Here is an 18,590-nt window from a genome sequence, read left to right as displayed (position 1 = left end):
TCACATTGTTGTGTGCAGTCATCACCACTGTCCATCTCCAGAACTCTTCATTTTGCAGCCTGAAAATCTGTACCCATTAAACAGTAACTCCCCATTCCACCCTCCCCCAAGCCCTGGCAACCGCCATTCTACTTTCTGTCTCTATGAATTTGACTACTCTAGGTACCTCATATGAATAGAATCATATTATATTTGTGGGCTGTAACTTCTTAAGAGACTATTTTCCTTTTTCTAATAATTCTTTTGGTTCGGCTTTCTCTAGTTATGAAATTATTTGAGATATCCATTAGAGCTTTATTAAGAGATAATAAAACCAGTAGTGAAGAAAACAAAGTTAGTATAAAAAGTTCTAAATATTTAATATATATAAATATTTTAATAAATGATTCTCTAAACTATTTATATACTTGGTTTTATAAGCTTTGTAATATGCCATTTAAAATTTTCTCATTGCTCCCACTTGACAATGCATAGAATTCACCTGCCATTTTACTTCTTACTGCAGGTCACATTCTTACTGCCACATTTCAGTTAAGAATAATTAGATTTTAACTATACAGGGATTCCTCAGCCCTTATTTCTACTAATTGGAAAGTAATGTTGGGGCTTCCCTGGTGGCGCAGTGGTTGAGAATCTGCCTGCTAATGCAGGGGACACGGGTTTGAGCCCTGGTCTGGGAGGATCCCACATGCCGTGGAGCAACTAGGCCTGCGAGCCACAACTACTGAGCCTGCGCGTCTGGAGCCTGTGCTCCGCAACAAGAGAGGCCACGATAGTGAAAGGCCCGCGCACCACGATGAAGAGTGGCCCCCGCTTGCCGCAACTAGAGAACACCCTAGCACAGAAACGAAGACCCAACATAGCAATCAATCAATCAATAAATCTTTAAAAAAAAAAAAAAGAAAGTAATGTTGCTATTGAAACTTTTGGAAGTATCCTATGTAGACCACACCCCCCCAAAAAAAGGCAGTTTGTTACTTTCTTTCAATTGATAGTATTTTGGGGGTTTATTTTTCTAAAAAATTAATCTCCTAAGAATTAGAAAATTTCGGGAATCTAAATTTCTAAGAATTATTTTTCTAAAATATTACTTTTAGATAAGCATTTTTTTATTGTGTTCCTTTATATATTGAGCTTTCTCAAAAGATTTAACTTAAAGAGTGCCCTAAATATGGCAAGTTGGCAATTGCTCCCCGTATGCAGTTGTGAGAAAAATTTCTCCTCTGGGTTCTCATAAAGAAGACCCTCAGTTGTGATAGACGTTTTTACCAATATCCCTATCATAAACACAATAATAAGCCTTTCAGGACTGAAGCTGGTGGTTCTCCTCATGTAAGCTGCGGACATAACTAAAAGCCAGTTCATTAAAAACAACTTCATGAAAGGTCAAAGAAATGCACTTTGAGGATGTGTGAGCCTTTATGAAAGTCCGGCTTGACCCAAGAATAGAATTTAGATATTGAGAAGTATAAAAGAATTATCCTCAGGCAGTCCTCCATGAATCAATTTCTTATGATTGAGCTTTTGATTAAAACAGGACAGTAGGGACTTCCCTGGTAGCACAGTGGTTAAGAATCCACCTGCCAGTGCAGGGGCACGGGTTCAATCCCTGGTCCGGCAACATCCCACATGCCGCAGAGCAACTAAGCCCGTGTGCCACAACTACTGAGCCTGCGCTCTAGAGCCCACAAGCCACACTACTGAGCCCACATGCCACAACTACTGAAGCCCACACGCTCTAGGACCCGAGAGTTGCAACTACTGAGCCCGAGTGCCTCAACTACTGAAGCCCGCATGCCTAGAGCTTGTGCTCCGCAACAAGAGAAGCCCCCTCTTGCCACAACTAGAGAAAGCCCGCACACAGCAATGAAGACCCAACACAGCCAAAAATAAATTAAAAACAAACAAAAAAAACAGGACAGTAGATAGTTTGAGGTAAAATTCTCTAGCAGCACAGGGAACATCCATGTGCTGGGTGACCATCAAGGTAGGGTTGATAGTTTCTTCCTTCCTTCCTTCCTTCCTTCCTTCCCTCCCTCCCTCCTTCCCTCCTTCCTTCCTTTCTCATTGCGTTGGCTTCTCTTGTTGCGGAGCACGGGCTCTAGGCACGTGAGCTTCAGTAGTTGTGGCGCATGGGCTCAGTAGTTGTGGCTCATGGGCTCTAGAGCACAGGCTCAGTAGTTGTTGCACACGGGCTTAGTTGCCCCGTGCATGTGAGATCTTCCCAGGCCAGGGCTCGAACCTGTGTCCCCTGCATTGGCAGGCGGATTCTCAACCACTGTGCCACCAGATAAGCCCTAATAGTTTCTTAAGAACATTAAAGAATCTCAAAAGGGCTCATGCCTAATGAGGTAGCCTCTTGCCCCACCCCCTACCTCCTGCTACTGGTAGATTGAGGGACTCAACAGGGCAGTGTCCTCAGGCTTTCCCACTTCCGACATAGCTTGGAAAGTCCAAACATTTCTATTCTCCATCATGATAAATCCTTATTACCTGTTCATCATCACTATTTAAACAAGACTTCCCCTTCCCCTCCCAAATATAGCACCAAATTATCTCTACTTATCTGGAGATAAGATACTGGGTTTTGGGGGGAATTCCCTGGTGGTCCAGTGGTTAGGACTCAGTGCTGTGAACCCGGGTTCAATCCCTGGTCAGGGAACTAAGATCCCACAAGATGCATGGCCAAAAATAAAAATTTTTTTAAATTAAAAAAAAAGATGCTGGGTTTTTTTAATTACGAAAATACGCAATAAAGATTTGGGGCCTTACCAAATGTCCATTCAGTTGCAGATTTGAACTTCAGAACTCAAGTTTTTAAATTCCTGGTTCAGTGTTATTTCCACTTTTCAGAGCTTTTTATTAAAGTATAATGCACGTACAGAAAAGTAGACATATCATTAAATGTCCAACTTCATGCGTTTTTATAAACAAAACCTTCAAGAAAGAATATTAGCAGTTAATTTCATGGAGACAGAAAGTAGAATGGTGGCTGCCAGGGGCTGGCGGGGAGGGAGTAGGGGAGGGGAGGGTTGTCCCTTAACACAAAGTTCCATTTTGGGAAGGTGGCTGGTTATGTTTTAGAGATTGATGGTTGCACAGTAACGTGAATGTAATTAATGCCACTAAACTATACATTTTTAAATGGTTAAAATGATAAATTTTGTTACGTAAATTTTACCACAGTAAAAGAGAGAACATTACCAGAGCCACAGAAGCTGGCCTCCTGCTTCCTTCAGGCACTGCCCACCTCTATCCGCACAAGGTTAACTGAGGAGATTGAAGGAAACTTATGGATCACGCAGTCTGACCGTCCAGTTTTACACACAGCCAGAGGGAGAAAAGAAAAAAGCACAAAGATTGTTTCCTGAGGTCACACAGAGAGTTTATTTTCCCATGTTTATTTCGCAGGTCGAAGTAGATTGAATGGGAAACATAACTGTTTCTTGAACCTGTGTTAGATGAACATTTGCATTTTATCAAATAATAGCAGCTAGCAGATGTACAGTTGATTAAATTCTTAAACATGCCCAGCTGGGAGGACATGAGAGGACACCCTCTGAGCATGGACCAGAAGCAGGTGATAGCTCAAGGTGCTGGGTCGTCTGACCCTCTGCTTGGAGCACCTGCCGAGCTAATATTTACACTTGAGGCTTAATGACATATGTTTATTTACTTTTTTCCTGTGTGTTTCTTCTTAAACTGTTTATTTCCATGTAGTATTTGCTACCAAAGAAAGACAATATGCAATGTAGATTTAAGTTATGAATCAGAATAAATCAGAATAATAAAGCAAATACTCACAGACCTACCATCTTAACAATGTCCTGTACTTTAAGTCACTAAGAACTGTTTTGTTTGCCTCTGCAGTTTAAGTCACTAAAAATGTTATTAAATATGTACTGTATACATGCAAGGTACCGTGTTAAGTGGTGTTGGAATTCTAAGGCTGTTCTGATACTTGTCCTTTCTAGCATCTCTTAGTATGAGCTGAAGGGGAATTGGCACCAAAGTCAGGGTTGAGATTTAGATAAAGGGTTAGGAAAGAACACATTGAGCACAGAGGGCTTTTGGCTTTTTTTTGTAGAGCAGTTTGCTGATTGTTCTCTCTTGGCCACGTTCAATGTTATTTCTCCCTTCCTAGCCAGCCTCACACCAAAACTAAGCACATATGCACATCAAAACTAATCACTGCTTATGTACTTGCCATATCAGGGAAAGGAAGTGTGATTCTTCACCTTTGGAAAGATTGAGGGTGGTGGGTTTTGTTCTTGGTGTTTTGTTTTTGCTATAGTACTTACAGGTTCTTCAGACTTCACCAGCATAAATTGTTTGCCTTTAGCTTTCCCAAGTTTGGGATCTACTTCTTAACCTCATTTCTCAAAATTGAAATTTGTAAAAATCTGTAACACTAGTCTGGGAGTCAATTATATTCATTTAGTCAAGCAGCCGTTACTATTTATTTAGAACCTATTATGTGGGAAAATATAGATCTTTAAAGCCTCAATGAAAGTGGATTTTTCTCTCTTACTCAGAATGGCACCAAACCCCCACTGGATGCAGATGTAAATTTGGAAGCAGTTGCTGGTGACCTTCGCTGTGATTGCTATACGTGAGTATCTCCATCTCCAATCAGTTAACTCTCTGAGGCTCAGTTTTCTCATGTGCAAAATGAGGGAGAATGATGTTGGGAGGATTAAATTAGGAATCCTGTAAAGCACCCAGCGTCTGGCTTTTCCTCCTTCTTCCTTCTTAGAGAAGGTACTACCCATTTTGAGGCTCTGAGGAGTTCCCAGGAGTAAGGGGAATCCTCTCATATGTTCACTCTTGGTACTCAGCTACCCTGACCACCATCACTGCCTTTCACAAATTGTCTCTGTCGTTCCAGAATATTAAAGCAAACATTTCATTACCAGCTGCCAAATTATCGAGGTGCTTCAGCATTTAAAAGAAAATAATCTACAAGTTTTTCAAGCCTCAGAATGCATTTTTCACAGCACACCTGTTAATATTCACACAGCCTGTAGTAAAAGCAGGAGGTCAAATATTTCTGCCTTCAGCTTTCATATGTGTGTGGTGGTGGTTGTTTTTGTTGTTTCCTACATGTGTTTTTAAGTAAATTTGTTAACTCTCCTAATTTTGGTTCACAGGGAAGAAAATGAAATTCACATTGGACTAACAGGGGACATCTCTCCCTCTGGCTTATTTAAAAAACCCTGTTGATTGTCCACAATATACTAGGGTGTTCATGATATTCCTCTAGGTCAAGGTCAAATAATGTGCTTTCTGAAGCTAAGTCAGTCAAGGAAAGCAGTGTTTTAATCTTTGAGGTCTTCAGGAGTCTATTATTCAGCAGTGTAAATTTATATCCAAGGAACATAGCCACTGGTACTGATATAGGCACTCGGTTCTTTCCAGTTCTGGTTGAAGAATTTCTCATAACCGTCTCTCTCTTTTTTTTTTTTTAAAAAATAAATTTATTTATTTATTTATTCATTCATTTTTGGCTGTGTTGGGTCTTCGTTGCTGCACGCGGGCTTTTTCTAGTTGTGGCGAGCAGGGGCTGCTCTTCCTTGCGGTGCGCAGGCTTCTCATTGCGGTGGCTTCTCTTGTTGCGGAGCACGGGCTGTAGGCACGCAGGCTCAGTAATTGTGGTGCACGGGCTCAGTAGTTGTGGTGCACGGGCTGTAGAGCGCAGGCTCAGTAGTTGTGGCGCACGGACTTAGTTGCTCCGCGGCATGTGGGATCTTCTTGGACCAGGGCTCTAACCCGTGTCCCCTGCATTGGCAGGCGGATTCTTAACCACTGTGCCACCAGGGAAGCCCACATAACCGTCTCTTATTAGGATGATTCCACTTGAAACCATGCTGGTCATTTTTAGGGCATGTGGCCGGGATCCAAAGTTTAATGTCCAGTTTTTTCGTATATGAACATCTAGGGATCTGAGTCTTGATCTTTGTTCTGCCACCTCAACCCCAACGCGCCTGAGAGATTTGCCGCACTCTGGTCAGGACTCTTGGCTCACTTAAGAAAGCAGTGACTGTCTCAGTGAAAGGGAAATGGTCCCCCAGGCCGTGGTGGTGAGGGGCGTATGTAAAAGCCCTACCTTACCTTTAAGGAGAATGTCTCTCTTCCCCTCATTGGGAATCAAATGCATGCCAGTCTATAATTAATGAACTTACTGCTAAAGAAAGTAAGACTTAAGTGAGTAGTTTACATGTTTGGGTGCTAAAATCTGAAAAGATTTTCAGTTGGTAGCAGAGGCAGTTTTGATGGCAGAACTTACCCTGGGCCAAATCTTCTGGATTATACCACGTAAGGAGTCAGTTAATATGGGTTAGGGTTAAAGTTGAATGTTGTATGTTTTGAGTTTTAATGCCACTGTCTTCACAGTTTGAAAGGCAGTATAATACTACAGTCTTCAGCTACTTGTTACATTATTGGTTAATGTGTGTGATTATTAAATAATGTTACAAACCTAACACATAACCAACAGAAAGATTGGATTCAGTTAATAATTTAAACTCTGTGGGTCTTTAATTTTATTAGTTACGTGGATTGTCACATTATATGTTAAATGTTTGTCTAGAAATGAGATTTTTAATCCCCCAATTCAAAATCTTTCTCAAAGCATCTGTAAGAATCCTGTTAAAGATGTAATGTATTGAAACACCTGTCAGCCCCAATGTCTTTCATTGAACTCAAGAGCCATGCTGACTCAGCATATTACACAGAACCATTAAATGAAGGCTTGTTAGTTCTTGTCATATTTTAAGTAATTTATGATGTATCCATTCAGGTTGAGCTTGAATCAAGTGCATCAAAGACTTTTTAGCCTTTGTATTTTCCTTTTTTGAACTAGGGGTCATAAATGATTTTTTATATAAGCTTAGTTTAGACATTAGGTAATATACTAATGGTATATACTGGTAATGGGCCAGTTAGCACTTTAGCATGGGCCTTGTGAATGAAAATTTTACAATAAATAATGTATAAGTTGCTTTCTACTGACTGGTTGTTTTAGACTTTTTATATTATCATTAGTATCTATAGTGATTAGCATGGGAATATTTATGATTCATTGCATTGTTTCCTTCATAATTTCCTTTCTTCTGAAAGTTAGAAATATTTTAGGTGAAAACTAAAACCTCTTTCTTACTGACCATGATCAGTTTATCCCACCTTTATTGGTTAGTGTCTTTCCTGATTGTTTAATATGTGACTTAAAAAGAAATTGCTGTCAGAATTTTTTCTGGGCTCTTGCAGTGTCTAAGAATAAATGAATAAGAACGGTTCTTTTATTACAGGGGTGCAGATCTCTCTGCTTTGGTACGGGAGGCTTCTATCTGTGCCTTGAGGCAGGAAATGGCAAGACAGAAGAGTGGAAGTGAAAAAGGTACAGTTCTCTACAGAATCTCTCAGTCCTAGTTAATTATGACTCTGGATACCTAAAATCACTGTTAACCTGGAAAATGTCCATTTCCTAGCATCTATCATCTGTGATATTAAAACTGACATTTTTCTGATGAGACCTTTAGCAGCTGTTCTGGAATATTACATAACCTCTGTGGCTGACAACTACAATAATAGCAAAGTTATTTGGTGCCTAATAAAATGTTTTCTGTCTTTCCTTATCATCATATACAAACGTTTAGAGTTAGGCAAGTAGGTCCATTTACTGTCTTCATCATGAGTTTGGTCTATTTATCAATACTGGAAAACTTTCTCATTCTTTTTCTAAGGTGATACCTACTTTCCTGTTAAAATGTAGCCTAAATTGAAGAGCTTAGAAAACACACAAACAAGAAGTAAAAATTGAAATAACTTTCCATATACTTAACATTTTCCTTTGGGGCCATGTCAACAGCTTTGCATTGTTCTTCGCATTTGACAGTGTCTTTGATTGTATTATTTGGGTTACAGAACAATTCATTTGTGACCTGCAGGCCAACCATGCCAAGTACAGAAATAACCTCTACTTTGCTTGGTTCCTGGGACAGTTGTTTGATCAGTTGCAGTGAGTGGCCGTCTTCCTTACAGTACTGTCGAATACCTTCTTCAAAAGACCTGCCTTGTCCTCAAAACCTGTACTTTCATCTGAAGTTCAAGTCTAGGTTGATCTCCTTTTATTCAGTAGATTTCCCAGAAGATGTCTTTCTTTATTCATATTTATTTGTTTTATTCTTTTCCCTTTTTTCTTTGGCTACCAGGAATCTTGGAGCTAACTTTTCTTTGCAGTTGCAGTAGCATATGCTTAGCTTAGATTTGTCAACACACGTATCTTGATTGTGAAGTCCCTCATTTTTTTGGTTGTTTAAGATTCAGTTATCTGAACTTCTTTTATTGTAAGCTATTTTAAGTTCGTTTTGGAAGTGGGTGGGATATAATTAGCAAAATTAGTATGTCTTATAAGAAATCATTATGTGGTAGTATGCCACCTGAGAGCTGAATCTGATGACTATCTTTGGATTTGTCACTAAAAATTAGCAGGCCTCTGTATATGTATTGGCTGCTACTAATAATTCTGATTGGGGACTTCCCTGGTGGTCCAGTGGTTAAGACTCCATGCTCCCAATGCATGGGGCCCAAGTTTGATCCCTGGTCAGGGAACTAGATTCCGCATGCCGCAACTAAAGATCCCGCATGCCACAACGAAGATCCCACACATGGCAACGAAGATCCTGCGTGCCACAACTGAAACCCGGCACAGCCAAATAAATAAATAAATGTGTTTTTTTTTTAATAATAATAATTCTGATTGGATGTTACTTTATAAACGTGTAACAAATTCTGACATCCCTGCTTTGCTACAGTTTGCATTTGCAGCTGCCTGTCCTTCAGGGACTTTTCATTGATATCTTAACAGAACCTGAAATCAGTAATGGCCAATTCCATTTGACCTGTTCAGCAACACATTGTATTTTACTTTTAGGTAAATACACTACCTTAATATCTGTATAAAATTTACTATTTTAAGTATAAATTGTCATCACTTAAGTTGTCATACTAAAATTGTAAACCAAGCCTTATTTAACATTTAGTTATTAAATTTCTCTTACTATGTGATGGCATAACCTTATAAGAAATTAAAACACCCTTCTATTCCAGTGTTGTGATATGACCTATATATATTATGTATTATGATATAATTCCATAACATCTAATTACGTGTATGCCCTCTTGAATACTATGGAATTCTACTTTCCATTCTTAGTTAAATTTATTTGAATTATCCTGAAAGAGAACAGTTCTAGTTCTTCTTCATGAACATTGCCATTTAGTTAAAGTAAACAGTACAAAGATAACAAAGGGTTATCTGTTTATGAGTGATAGTTTTCTTTGGGTGGTACTGCATTAAAATCTGAGGAGCAGAAGGTAGGGAAAATGGGGAGATACTGGTCAAAGATTACAAACTTCCTGCTACAAGATGAATAAGTTCTGGGGATCCAGTGTACTAATTAGCAATACTATGTTATATACAGTTAACCCTTGAACAACATGGGTTTGAACTGTGCAGATCCACTTACACGTGGATTCTTTTCAGTAAATATGTAGTATAACACTACACAATCCACACTCAGTTGAATCCACAGATAATGGAACCGCAGATTCGGAGGGCCAACTTTAACATTATATGCAGATTTTTGACTGAGGGTCACCACTCCTAACCCTGGCATTGTTCAAGGGTCAGCTGTACTTGAAAGTTGTTCAGAAAGTAGATCTTAAAAATTATCACCACAAAAATAAAAAAACTATCATGAAGGGATAGAGGTGTTAACTAACCCTACTGTGATAACTGTTTTGCAATATATTCACCCATAATATCATCACGTTGTACTCCTTAAACTTAAATGTGTTATATGCCAACAATATCTCAATAAAGCTGGGGAGAAAAACAAAGTAACAAAACACATGAACTGTTTTCTTTAAAGGATAAGAATCTTTCTCTAATTAAGTCTAGACAAAGTACTTTTTGGTATAATTTGTTCCACAATAAACTGTTTTGATTGCTTGGGAAAAAAAGATTACAAATAAAAAGATTACACTTTTTAATATAGGATATTATAAACATTACACGTTTATGTAAAATTAAATGTCAGGTATATGTAAATTAAATTAAAATTAAAAAGTGTCTAAAAACTCTTGAGCAGAATATATCTGGCTTGAATATTGTTCTGAAAAAGAGTAGAAACAGTGTCATCATTGATTTCCTCAGTGTTCCCCTTGAATGCTTAGAAGTCTCTCAAGAGAAATTAAGTTGTAAATCACAATTAGCATACTGTACCCAGATATGTATATTTATGCATTTGCTCCACAGGTGAACTCAAGGTTAGTCAGAAGCACTTTGAAGAAGCTTTCAAGAAAGTAAAGTCATCTGTATCAAAAGAGGTAAGCAATGCTCTTAAAGGTATAAGAGAAAAGCGACTAGAATTGAGAGTAGTAGGTATGTGAACTCATGAAAACAAGCAAAATAGTTGCCTCTGTGAGAGTGTTCTTGAGAGACTGTAATGTTGAATGTTTTTAGAGACTAAACACAAAGAGAAAATGACCTCTTGTGTCTGTTGCCACAAGCTCAGAATTTTTAATCAGTCTCATTCAAGTATTATTGGACCTGCTTCACCCTTTTAAACAAATAATTTCTTATGTTCTTCAACCTAAGCTGCCCAGACTACGCACTATGGACTTACCCGTAGTTTTAGGAGACTAAAAATACCTTCACCATAAGGTCAGAGAAGGGTTAAAAATCACTGTGACTTGTCCTTACAAAAAATACCAGATTTTCCCATATTTATTTCTTACTGTGTTGAGGTATTCTGTTTGTAATAAGTTAAATGTTTGCTATTAAGTGAAGTCAGGTTACTATGACACTTACAAAGAGAGCAACAAAATATCCAACCCTGAGAAATGCATAAATTGAAAACTGTTGTGATAAGTTTTGTTCACTTGGATATCTTGTGTTTCTGAACTCCTAGAATGTGCCTTAGCCACGAGATCCTGTTTATTGACTATACTAAAAATTCCTTTAAATCGTTTGCCATTTATTACCCCAGGCTCAGTGTTTATGATTACTCATTGAAAACACTTAAGTCCAAGTTCAAACACTTACTGGGTTGGCCAGAAAAGTTCGTTCGGGTTTTTCCATAACATCTTACAGAAAAACCCGAACGAACTTTTTTGGCCAACCCAATATATGCGATGGGTTGCTTTGTTCCAGTGCCTCCGGTCTTGGTGTAAATGCTCTAAGTTAGTTGACCATCTTATCACTTTTAACTAAAATAATCAATTAAGGGGTTTGGGCTGGTGGTGGTATCTTTTAGGCCGATGACTTACTTCTTTTTCTGCTAGAGTAAAGTCAAGTCTGCTGAACTTGGACTGGGTCTTCTACCATATTTGGAGAAATGAAAGTCTGCTTTGACCTCTCAGGCATTTTTGTATACTAGAGGAAATGTTTTTATTTTATTGAATATCTTTGAATAAGATAATCTTATTAATTAAAATCAGAAACAGTTTTACAGTTAATCTTACTGGAAGTTTTCATTCTGATCAACAAGAGAGTACTGATATAAGTGTCCTCCCAAAGACTTAGTCATTAAAGAAAATCTTTTTTAATTGAGATTGTTTCTTATCTACAGCCAAGTTTTGAGGCTTTTCAAGAATTAGGACATACTAACATAGCTCCACATTTGGCACTCTCATCCTGTAACCTTACTTTTTTTAATTGAAATTTAATTTACCTGTGTAATGCACAAATACAGTTCTGTAAGTTTTGGCAAATGTAACCAGCACTACAATCAATATAGAGAACATTTTAATCACTTCAGAAAGTCCCTTGTGTTCTTCTGTAGTTGTCAGTCCCTTTCTAAATGCTGCTCTAGGTAACCCCTGATCTGACTTCTGTCATCATGCTCTAACTTTGCCTGTTTTAGAACTTTCTAAATGCTGCTCTAGGTAACCCCTGATCTGACTTCTGTCATCATGCTCTAACTCTGCCTGTTGTAGAACTTCATGTAAATGCAATCATACATGCGGTCATACAGTATATACTCATTTGTCTCGCTTCTTTTGCTCAGTGTATTGTTTTAGAGACTCATCCACTTTGCTCTGTTTTTCACTAGCTTGATCCATCCTCTTGCTGAGTAGTTTCCCATTATATGAATATACCACAATTTGCTTATCCTTTCCCCTCCCTGTTGGTGGACACTTCAGTTGTTTCCAGTTTTTGGCTTTTATGGATAATGGTGCTCTGAATGTGTGTGTGGGTTTTTTTTTGGGGGGGGGGGAACATGTGTTTTTATTTCTTTTGAGTAAATAACCAAGAGAGGGGACTTCCTTGGTGGTCCAGTGGCTAAGACCATGCTCCCAATGCAGGGGGCCCCAGTTCGATCCCTGGTCAGGGAACTAGATCCCACATGCTGCAACTAAGAGTTCACATGCCACAACTAAAAACTCCCGCATGCCGCAACTAAGACCCGATGCAGCCAAATAAATAAATAAATACAAATTAAAGAAAAAAATAACCAGGAGAGGAATTGGTGGGTCTTATGGTGAATTTATGTTTAACTTTATAGAGAACTGCCAACCTTCTTTCCGAAGTGGCTGTAATACCGTTTTGCATTTTATGAGAGTTCTAGTTGGCTCACAGTCTCACCAACACTTGAATATTTTCAGTCTTTTAATTTTAGCCATTCTACTGGATGTGGAATAGTATCCTTTTGTGGTCTAAATGTGTGTTTCCCTAATGACTAAAATGTTGAGCATTTTTTCATATGCTTATTGGTCATTTGGATATCTTATTTTGTGTCCTCATCTTTTGCTCTTAAAAAATTGAGTTGTTTCCTTATTATTAAGTTGTACAAATTCTTAGTCTATCTTAGATAGAAGCCTTTTATCAGATATGCATATTGAGGGTATTTTCTCCTAACCTGTTGTTGACTTTTTTATTTTCTAAAGGCATCTTTTGAAGAGCAGAAGTTTTTGATTTAGATGAAGTTCAATTTATCTTTTTTCTTTTTTTTATAATTTGTGTGCTTCTGTCATAAGAAATCTTGACTATTCTAAGTTTGCAAAAATGTTCTCCTTTGCTTTTTTTCTAGTAGTTTAATAGTTTCTGCTTTATAACAAAGTGAATCAGCTATACATATACATATATCCCCATATCTCCTCCCTCTTGCGTCTCCCTCCCTCCCACCCTCCCTATCCCACCCCTCTAGGTGGTCACAGCATCAATTGGTTTTTATATATTGACCTGGGATAGCTCGTCATTTGTCACTCTTTTATTCTTTACCTCTAAAAAGATCACTTCAGTTTTCCAGAAACTTGTTTGTATTTGCTTGCTGTTATTTTGAAAAGCTTCTATGTTTAATGTTCAAGTAATTTTATTACAGATGGCTACAAAAATGTCATGCAAAGTTTGAAAATTGTTTGGCCTGTCCTTAAATTTGGCCACATTTTCATCCTTGCAGCTATAATAATTAAAGATTAAATCTTTATTTTACCACCTTTGCTTACTCTTTGCAGGTAAATTTGAAACCAGTGTTTCGTTATGTTTATTGGGGGCTCAGTCCTTTCTGGTTCTCGTTCTAGTCCTTCACAGTTCAAAGCTGTACCAAAGAACTTCTTCCTTCCTTAAATTTTTTTTTTTAATTGAAGTATAGTTGATTTACAATGTTGTGTTAGTTTCTGGTGTTCAGCAAAGTGATTCAGATATATATATGTATGTATATATATTCTTTTTCATTTTCTTTTCCATTATGGTTTATTATAAGATACTAAATATAGTTCCCTGTGCTACACAGTAGGACCTTGTTGTTTATTTTATATATAGTAGTTTGTATCTGCAATCCCAAACTCCTAATTTATCTTTCCCCCTTATAGCCCCTTTGGTAGCCATAAGTTTGTTTTCTATGTCTGTGAGTCTGTTTCTGTTTTGTAAATAAGTTCATTTGTATAATATTTTAGATTCTATATATAAGTAATATCATATGGTATTTGTCTTTGTCTGACTTAACTTCACTTAGTACGATAATCTCTAGGTGTATCCATGTTGCTGCAAATGGCATTATTTCATTCTCTTTTATGGCTGAGTAGTGTTCCATTATATATATATACTACATCTTCTTTATCCATTCATCTGTTGATGGACATTTAGGTTGCGTCCATGTCTTGATTGTTGTAAATAGTGCTGCTGTGAACATTGGGGTATATATATCTTTTCGAACTAGAGTTTTTTTCTGAATATATGCCCAGGGGTGGGATTGCTGGATTATATGGCAACTCTATTTTTAGAAGAACTTCTTCCTTCTGATTTAGGAGAATTCATTTGAAATTAGAGGAGTTGTATGGTCAAATAAACTCCATTTCAAAAATCAGACCAAAAGAAAAACATATCAAACCAAAAGAAAGGTGTGGCATTTGTTGAGATGTTTTTCTGAACGTAAGGTTGAGCAGCTCATTTATCAGCCACCTCTTTCTACTTTTAATATTAGGGCTCTTTTAGTTGTAAATGACAGAAACCCAACTCAAACTAATGTAAGTGGGAAAAAAGAGGAACTCATTGGTCCACATAACAAGGAAGTTGAGGGTACTGCTGGCTTCAGGCATGCTAGATCCAGAAACCTCATTGCTTCATCTCATGGGGGGAGATGGCTGGCTGCAGGCCCAGACATACAGGGGGTTTATTAACCCCCATAGCAAGAGAATTCCCTGATAGCTCTGGCAGGAGAGTTTCAGGGAGCCTGTGATTAGTCCAACTCAGGTTAGAGCCCATGACAAAACCAATCACTATGACTCACTAGGAAATTAGATACTCTGGCCAGGCAGATTCTAAAGGGCATAGTTTTGTAAAGGTCATGACTTCAAGCCCTCGAATGAAAAGCTGTAGATAAGACACTGGCATCAAGTTAATTGACTTGTTAGCGGCAGGGTTGGGATTTTGAGTCTTTTCACACTAAAAGAGAATCACTAGATTTTGTTAAATGTAAAAGGAACACTTACTACATTTTAACATTTCAGATGTGCTTACAGAGATAGTAGTTGCTTGGAAGTGAGTTAACATTAAATAAATGATCAGGAGATGTCAAAAAAGGAAAAAGAAAACTGAAAGAAGAAGGGTGTGCACATTCTGTCCCAAAGTCCACAGAGCTGGTCTTTACAGTTCTGAAATATTCATCATGCTCTCCTGCCAAGTAAATCATTCCTACTAGCTGGTGCCTTCTCTTTCCTTGAAGCAGTTGGCTCCCTGGTGCCACATGGTTGTTAATTTGAGGTTGGACAACAACGGCATGTGAAGTGGATTCCGTGTCCAGCAATTGGCTGACATGATAGTAGGGTGTAGTTTAAAGGCCAAATGCAGAAACGTGTCACCTGACCCAGTAAATCCTTGGTAACCAGTTGAGGGTGGAAAGTGAACACATGAGCAAATATTCCTTCTCTGAGTCTCTACCTGTATTCCTCGTTCATTCCCACTTCATTGGTACCAAACTTTTAGGCTCCATCTGAAGATACCTGCCCTGTCCTAGTTTCTAGTGAGAGGCCATGTCCTATTGTGGTCCTAAGAAGACTTAATAGACTGGTAATTTGTTATGACAGGTATCCCAACAAAGAAGATTGAACTCTTTTTGCCAGTTGCTTCTCAGTCACTGTTAATTCTCTCCCCTCAATGAAGTCAGGTTCTCTTGTCCAACATGTGTCACTTCATAGACCTATGAAGCACAACTTATTTTGCTGGTTTGGTTTTTTCAGTAATAACTGCTCACCAGAGACCTGAGGCTAGGTTAACTATTAATAAATATTGAGACCTTGAGATTACTTTCCCAGCTATTATCTCAAATTATAGCCTTTTCACTCTGCTTACTATGGCATTGTTCAGATGTCAGGAAGGAAACCTCACTCAAACATAAATTATAATTATTTTTTTCCTCCTCTATTAAAGCCACACCATAGAAACTCTCCTGTTTTATTAACCCATTGTTTTAGTGTTTTTAACACCCACTGGCCAGAACACATTGATTCTCTTCTTCACACTCAGGATTATATGGTTCATCCATTTGCTTGATAAAGTCTGTCACATTGACATTTATGAGAGAAAAACTTCCCAAGTATAGTCCCTCTTGCCTCTAGCTGTGTATTGAGTTGCCTAAGATCCCATCCATCCGTAAACATCACATACCTACTGTACATATGCCAGCCTCTGTGCTAGACTCACAAGATATATTTAAAATCACATACGACGTGGATTAGGAACCATTGTGAGCAATTAAGAGTGGTATGGTAAGCGCTGCCGTAGATGTATACACAGAATACATATTAACGTGGTCACTCAATTCTGTTAATGTTAGAAGATTGTTTGCAGCAGCTTCTGCTTCGAAGGTATCAACTACAGTATGACAAAGGCCATATGACTGATTTTATTAGAAAGGTGGACCTATAATTCCACACACGGTAGAATTTTTTTTATCCTCTCAGGAACATCCCTTGGAAGGCTACATGTATGTCCTAGTGATGCTACTTGATTCTAATATATTCTCTTTAATATTTTTGGTGATCATAAATCTTTAAGTATTTGATCTCTGGAAACTACACTAGTGAATAAGAAGGTATAAGTTCTCTTTTGGAGGAGGCATGGTATGAATTTTGAATAAATGATAAATGAGACAGATGACCAAGCTGATTATTACTTTGTTTGATCTTTTAAAAAAATAAGGCACAACATTAAGGTAAAGAGACTACTTTCCTTGTTTGGCATATTAACTGGCCCTTATCAAATTATTACTTATGAAACTAACAGTGGTTGCTTGTGGGAAGAGAAACTGAGTAACTGGAGGACAGAGGTGTGAAAGTTGACCTTTCATCCTGTTTGAATTTTGAACCACGTGAATGTATTACCTATCTTTAAAAATTAAATACTGAAAAAATAATAATTTAAAAGATCTGTAAGACCAAAATAGTAATAATAGTTTTATCTCTGGAAATTAAGGATTAATTTTTTTTTTTTTTTTTGCTGATCTGTATTTTCTTTATATTTCTACAAAAATATTGTTTTATAACTTAAAATGTTATTTTATTATTTAAAAAGGAAAAAAAAAAGGAATTGCTTTAATCTGGCTATAAGCAAAGCATGCTTAAAATGTCTTTACTATACATATATTATTTAGCAGTGATGTTGAAATACAGAGGCCCTTTTATCCTATTTCAGAGTTAATTCAGCATTTCACTAATACCTGTTTTCTGTTCACCTTTGACACGGTTTGAGAGGTACTTGAGGGGAGTCGGTCCAGTGGTTAGGACTTGGTGCTTTCACTGCCGAGGGCCTGGGTTCGATCGCTGGTCAGGGAACTAAGATCCTGGAAGCCATGTGGTGCAGCCAAAAAAAAAAAGAGAGAGAGAGTGGTGCCTGAAAAATCACTGAAATAAGTATATAGACATTATTTTTTTTAATTCATCTTCCAAACCAGAGGTAACCTTCCTGCAGTCCAGAAAAGGTTTTCCTTCTTGAATGGTATATTTGCCCTTTCTCTGTTTCAGTGTTCCGATCTGTTAGAGAGAGATAACATCTGTTCTGCCTTTGTCATGGGAGTATCGTTAGAATAAAATATAATGGTGGTAAACTCATTTTTTAAAAAGTCAAAAGCATAATACATGTAAAAGAATATATTATTGCTAATTTCCGTGAATTTAGCTTGCAATTTCTGTAAATGTTTTTAAACTCTCCACTCCTCCATACTTTCCCTCAAGTCTTACTTGCATCATGCTAGAAGAGAGAACACTGTGATCAGACTTGTGGGCTGTTCCCTTGGCAGTACAAGACAATCTTGTTGATTTGACTTTCCCCAGTCTAGTAGGCAAAGAAGAAACCATCAGAGCTATGGCCGCTTGGTATTATTCAAAATTATTTCAATGGCTCTGCTCTTGGTCTTTTTATTTTAATTTTCCTTGTTTTGTTTTTGAAACCAGACAGAGGCAACCTAAAGTTTATATTGAAAAATAAGCAAACTGAAGAGCCAGGAAAACTCCAAAAAGATCAAGCTGGGGGTGGGGCCTAAAAAACCGCTAATGTGTTTTCAAAAACCTCAGTAATTAAAACACTGAAGTAGTGACACATGAATCGACAGACACATGGAGCAGGATATAAAGTTCAGGAACGGATCCTAATATAATACATAAGTTATATAAAAAGATGTAATGTATAATGTTCCTCACACCAGTACCAGTAAGGAGACGATTCAGTGATTAATAGTGGGACAATGGGGAAGCCATCTCAAAAAATTAAAGTTGAACTCATACTTTGTACCAGGATAAATTCCAAATAAATCAACGATTTAAATGTAAAAACTAAAACCATCAGAATATTAGAAGAAAACAGGGAGATTTTTCTATAACCTCAAGTAGGAGTTCCTTTTTTTCTCTCAACGTAAAACCCAGCCACCATAAGTGAAAAGGTGGAAGAATCTGATACGTAAAAATAAAAACTTCTTAGTTAAAAAAAATGTTTTCAGAGGACAAATGATCAAATGGAAAAATATTTGCAGCTCCTATCACAAAGGGCTAATCTCCTGCACACATAGAAGATGACTAGAAATTGATAAGATTTT

The 18,590-nt window shown here is 37.6% G+C and overlaps 1 protein-coding gene across 9 annotated transcripts in view; it reads left to right on the top strand.

Moving 5' to 3' along the window:
• NVL (nuclear VCP like) overlaps positions 1–18,590 on the top strand; it is a 105,534-nt gene that overhangs the window by 80,123 nt on the left and 6,821 nt on the right. For 8 of the 9 annotated variants that reach the window (XM_082389831.1, XM_082389828.1, XM_082389826.1 and 5 more), the window contains 3 exons: positions 4,536–4,612; positions 7,308–7,396; positions 10,319–10,389. In XM_082389831.1, coding sequence (XP_082245957.1) covers positions 4,536–4,612; positions 7,308–7,396; positions 10,319–10,389 — 237 coding nt within the window. The remainder of the gene's footprint in view (positions 1–4,535; positions 4,613–7,307; positions 7,397–10,318; positions 10,390–18,590) is intronic. The other variant, XM_082389830.1, reaches the window with a different exon arrangement.

Source organism: Balaenoptera borealis (assembly GCF_965194805.1).
Source record: "Balaenoptera borealis genome assembly, chromosome: 1".
Classification (NCBI taxonomy): Eukaryota; Metazoa; Chordata; class Mammalia; order Artiodactyla; family Balaenopteridae; genus Balaenoptera; species Balaenoptera borealis.
Note: the sequence above shows the minus strand (reverse complement) of the source record. Positions and strands in the feature narration are given on the sequence as shown.